The sequence below is a fragment of the Micropterus dolomieu genome, linkage group LG04 (genome assembly GCF_021292245.1).
Source record: "Micropterus dolomieu isolate WLL.071019.BEF.003 ecotype Adirondacks linkage group LG04, ASM2129224v1, whole genome shotgun sequence".
Taxonomy (NCBI): domain Eukaryota; kingdom Metazoa; phylum Chordata; class Actinopteri; order Centrarchiformes; family Centrarchidae; genus Micropterus; species Micropterus dolomieu.
In genome coordinates, this window is record NC_060153.1 from 9,833,209 (window position 1) to 9,838,916 (window position 5,708).

At 42.4% G+C, this 5,708-nt stretch overlaps 1 protein-coding gene across 1 annotated transcript in view; it reads left to right on the plus strand.

Moving 5' to 3' along the window:
- Nucleotides 1–5,708, plus strand: part of pdcd4a (programmed cell death 4a) — an 18,758-nt gene that overhangs the window by 2,850 nt on the left and 10,200 nt on the right. Inside the window, exons 2-3 of the mRNA XM_046047687.1 lie at nucleotides 3,809–4,111; nucleotides 4,526–4,623. Coding sequence (XP_045903643.1) covers nucleotides 3,809–4,111; nucleotides 4,526–4,623 — 401 coding nt within the window. The remainder of the gene's footprint in view (nucleotides 1–3,808; nucleotides 4,112–4,525; nucleotides 4,624–5,708) is intronic.

Consider the following 5,708-nt stretch of genomic DNA (forward strand, 5'->3'; position numbering starts at 1 on the left):
GTTCTTGCCCTCTCTTCTTTTTTTCCCCCCCCCCCCCCCCGCACTCGCCCTACCCACATACATTCATAAAAACATGTTTGCAATACACACTCCATCCGTTTGCATTAGTTCATAAGTTTGGAAACTGAACCAACCACGCGTGCAAAGCAGTGCTTTACAGTGCATCAGTGGAGGTGATTATTAAAAACGAGAAAACACGTTATCAGACTCTTAACTGCTTATCTGAGTAGCTCTAATCTTTTGTATGCACTTTATCCGTGTTGTTGCTCTGCAGCTGTTACAAGAGGCGCAGTCATCAAAATTGCACAAGTCTCTAGTAAATGAAGTTGTTATATCTCCTCTCTCTGCATTAATAAAACAAGAGACATAATAGTGCTTCACACGTGGGCACCCTAGTACTTATTATTTGTGGAGCTTGTGTGGCCAGTTCCTCAGCTTTCGTTTTTACTGTTGTATATTTAAACACAAGTCACCATATGTACATGAAGTTTAGGCGATGTGTCTGAGGCGTGCTTTTAAGTCAAATTCCGCATGAGTCTCCTTTCATGAAGTGACCGTTAAACCTCTGGGACATCCACACCCTCTTCTCCTCTGAAAGATAATCGCCACAGGAGGTGGTAAGGCTTTTTTTTCTTTTTGTCCCCCTATATCATTGTGCAGATGCTTGTTTGAGCCTAGAGGACATCACACATGTTTTTGCTCATGTTTTGAGTGCATGGGTTGACAGAGAAATCTTTTTAGCAGATTTGACCCAGTCAACCTTTTTATTTAATTCACATATTAAAGTGAGAGGAATGAAGAAAGGGAGGAAGTATATAAAGGCATCACAAGCAAATATTGAAACTACATAAAGCTGTCCTTTTAATGTACTGCGTCTGTCCCAGTCCTTGCGTGCAAACAGACAAATCTGTTGGTCTGTGCTGCCTTCTTGCTATAAACAGTTGACACCAAATGTCATTAAATGTTAATATAGTACGTAAGTTACTGGCAGTAAGTATTTCCTAAGATGCACAGGGATTTTTTTCAACATTTCACATGATGTGTTGCTTTCTTTAAAGCCACACCACATGTTTTGAATAAGAATGTCTTTAGTTTTTTTGTTTTATTTCACACAAAAAATTACCTAGCTTAATATGGGTCAAACGACATCTACTCTGTGGACACAGCTGTGATGTCGCATGTGCAAAGGGGTGTTTACCTGAGATGAGTGTGTCAGAGTATGGGGAGAAGAGAATTCCGAGGCAAAAATCATAATAAGAATATTCGTGGTCATTAAAACCTGGTTTCACAGGGTGGTATAATGTGAAAATTTGAGATTATTTTTTGCTGGGGGGTGCGGGGTTTTACAATCACGATGTCTGTCAGCCATCGCCAGTGGATGATGGCATTGTCTATCGGCCCAACGCTACTGCACTTACATCATTTTGCACATGCCAGCGAAGTACAAATAAGTGTTTTTGAGTGGAGGGGCGCTATCAAAATATTGCAGCATTTGACATATTATCCCAAAGGTGAACCCTAACTCTAATACTGCATAGCTACAGTTGCATGTACATTTACAGTCATGGAAATGTAGGTCTGTCCCTTGGGAGGAATGTGAGATCTCTTCTCCGCTGACCACCTTCTCATTCATAAACACTGCTACTGTGTGGATACCTGAAACTAAACGCCTCAACGCTGCTCCTCAGGCTTGCTGGCTGTGGAAAGCTCCCCCACAGCGTGCAGGGCAGGGGTGCCACTGTTGGCCTGCATCTGGCTGTGTGTTTTTAACTGTGGGGGCGGTTTTGAAAACCATCATGGCAGTGTTTGTTCATATTGTTGTGCTCCGGTAGGCGTGCAGGGTTAAAGCTAGCAGGGGGAGTTTGTTGCTGCAGCTTTTTTGTGCAGGGCTCTGACAGTGACACACATACCTACCTTTTGTAGAGTAAACCTTAAAACTTCTTTAGTAGTTGCAGACAGGCCCTGCATTACAGAGATGCACAATCTCTGTCGTGTTGAAAAAGGCTTGGCTGCAATTTTTGTTTAGCTTGTTTTGAAAGTCTTGTCTTGGCAAACGGCTCTGACTTTCTCTGCCTTCCCATTTTTTCCCCTGCTCTATTCCAGTTGGCCTTTCGTGTATTTGGCACACCACCATTGGTTAGTTCCTAATTTACTGCGTTGGCGCAGGTCCTATGGCCTACATGTGGGAAGGAAGAGGAGGAGCAGGAGAAGATGACACATGGTCATCTGTTTACAGATTTCTAAGCCCAAGGGTGTGGTGCTGCTTTTAATGCAACAGGTTAATTCAGGGAGGTATCAGGGTGCTTCCTTTTCATTTATTATTTACCCATCTGAGCTGACTAATCTCTACAAAAATCTAACTTTTTAGAGCTCTTGAATACCTTGTTGTTAAAGTAGGCTGCATGTTTTCCCTGCACCAGAAGTATAATTGCTGTAGTTGGCTACTTTTGCAGCATGCAGGCTGCTGCTGTTATGACTTGGACATTTCCCCCTCCCCCTCTCTGTGTTTTCTACATGTCCTGTAATCTAGAGTGCCTTAACTCCTCAAACTGCCATTTGGGGCCATGCATAACGACTTTTAAGTATTCATTACCCCCACAGACATTCCTCCTCCTCCTCCTGCTTTCCTTCTCCCCTACAGCCCTGTCATGTGACCAGTCATGTCCCCAACCATGCCATATGTAGTCAGGTTCACTCCAGCAGCTGCGGACAGATCGCGAGAGGATGAAGAAAAATCGGGTGTCAGCATTTCTCCAGCATGTGTTCCCCTTTGTGCCCACCCTCGCCTGCAGGAGCACTCCAGTCCCACTTGTTGTTGTTGTTGTCTCCCTCCAAACATAGAAGACACAACCTTGCCAGAGTATTTTTTTTTTTTTATAAATACAGCAGTTTCTTTACACCCACAGGAGAGTAGTATATTAAGTTGCTTGACACTTTGACCCACCTTATGCATGCTGATAGAGCTGGTGAGTGTCACAAGAATCTATGTGTGAATTTGTGCTGCCATCTTCTCATGTTATGTTGTGGGTGTTATGTGACCTTTGGCTTGTGCCACGTACGGAGGTGGCTGTCGCACACGCAGTTAGAAATCATTGTTTTCACACTCCCCTGAGCCGGCGTTGCTGTAGTGTAAAGGTGTTCATGCAGTTTGCTGACCACACCCGAGATAATCTGCAGTGCTTTGCAGTGCAGATGAATCTTAAGACGACCAATATCGGCAGGTTAAACTACGTAGTGTCTCTCACGTTAGTCAAATCCTGGAGTCCCATTTCCTCATGTACAGTAATAATATGCAGAACATTTTCATGTGTTTTCACCGACCAACGAATTAATCCGTGGCAGAAACTTACAATATGAACCTTGTTTAGTTTGCAGCCTCAGTTTATGTTCATAGCTGCGCCAGTAAGTTGGGTTTTTTTTATTTATTTATTTATTTTTTTACTGCAGTTGTAAAAGTGCCGTTTCTCTGAAATCAGCTATTCATTAGTAGTTGTAGTAATATTAGTTTGGATACAGAAATTAGCTTATCTCTATTAGAGATTCACATATTATGACCAGCCAGTCATGTTCTTCTACACCAGAAACATTTCTGTGTGCAGCCCTCATTGTGCATGGTGGAATTGTCATGTTGAAGGAGGAAAGCTGTTATGTCCACTTACTGTTATACCATACAGTTTACTTGTACTCTCCAGTGACTCGCACAGGATTTTACAAAAATCCTTTGACAAAAAGCAATATTTGTTGTTGTCTTATTGTGGCAAAACTGTATCATTAATGGCCATCAACTGTTCTGATTTTCTGACCACAGGGATGTTCTCTTTTGACCACAACCTGGCAGAGGCTAACCATCCGTACAGCGGTGACGAAGACGTGCTGAACGAAGCGGAGGTGAACGGTAACTGGACACCTCAGGAGAAGGCACTCCACGAGGCTCGGCTCAAAGCCAAAGCCAAGCGTCGCCTGCGCAAGTCCTCATCTCGCAACTCCACCAGCGAGTCCTTCTCTGAGTCAGGAGATATGGCAGGAACTGACCCAAACAGTCCAAAGGGCAAAGTCAACACCAATGACCGCAAATCCAGGACGGGAAAAGGCAGAGGCCTGCCAAAAAAAGGTAAACTGCTATGCTGGTGTGTGCTAGAAGCTGCCACACAACGTTTTACGTAAACAGAGAAGGGGAGCAGCCACAGGCACTATGCCTGGCTGCTGCTTTGAGGCAGAGAGGAACATTTTCTCTTGCCCGAGAAAGTTCAGCTTTTTACCGGAGCACTTGGTATAGACATGGTATTCCTCTTTTCTTGATGACCAGTTAACAATGAACATACAGGGTTTCGATGTAAATAAACAGCTGACGGATCACCTCAACTGGCAGATTGCACTGGTAGAAACATTCGTTGTTGAACAGTTAGTTTGTTTGGAAATGTGCTGCATGCAGTGCTTTTCATTAACAGCACAAAATGTGTTTTGTGGTGGTAGCTTTTGCACATAATTGTACACCTTTTATGGTTTGTCTGTTGGTTGTGTGCAGGTGGGGCAGGTGGCAAAGGAGTTTGGGGAGCTGCTGGGATGGTTTATGAAGATGAGGAGCCTGATGTTCGGGACCCCAACTATGATGAATCTGCTCAGGTGAGTGAGTACAGCTGACTTTAGTGGTCGACTGATATGAGTTTTTTTAATGGACGATATTTAGATAACAGGGCAGCCTATGGCCGATATATAATGCCAATATCAAAAGTCATGTATAATTCTATTATTCCATGCAGAGTACGGTCTCATACACATGGTTATCTTAGCCAGTAATGTTCTTTTAGATGGAATTTATATTAATAGAAAAATACATTGGATTATGCAGGCCTCGTGAGTGCTCAAAATGCCAGCTTTTGGCCTATCACTAACAGACTTGTCTCTGGATGTTGAACTGTTCATTGATTTAATATGCATATTTATCTGAAAAAGGTTGGACTTAACTCTCACAAGAACATGATTTTTAGGCATTGTATGACTTTATCAGACAGATTGCAATAGCAAAGTGACAGGAAAAGGAAAGACTGGAAGAAAGACTGGGGTCCACCTTGATGCCCCGGTTTGTGTTTTAGTTGTACAAAATTTACATTGAACATGATAACTATGCTGAGTGAGCAAATTTAATACTGATGTACTTGTTTTTTTTTTATCAATTAAAGATACACTACACTATAATTTAAAACATCTAGTAGCAAGAAACCATGTGAAAAACTGAGTATTTTGCCACATGTTTCCAGCCCACAGTTAAAAGCCCAAATTTGACTTAAAAATACTTAAAGTTGGGGAAGGCAATGTTGGAGAGAGCAAGAGACAGTGAGATTTTGTAAGTATCCAACTAAAGAAAATCCCACCCCCTCCCTTCAGGCATCCACCCAAATGACTGCACGGACAGAGTGCGTGCAGGTAGGTAGGTAGACAGGTAGGCCAGCTGAATTAAATAATTTGCCGTACTTATTATAGTCATGCGACGGCCAGAGCATTTGATTTATTGATTGCTGTCGTCGTGTAAAGAGAATTTCAACAAATATAACAATGCTGCAATAAATTGACTTCCCCAGCTTGAAAGATTAACAGTTTGTCAAAATAGTTGCTGTTGATTGATTAACAGGTGATAAATTTTCTGTCGACCCGCTAATCGATTCATCATTTGAACTGTAAAGGGATGTTTTCTCTCTTTTTGTTGTTTT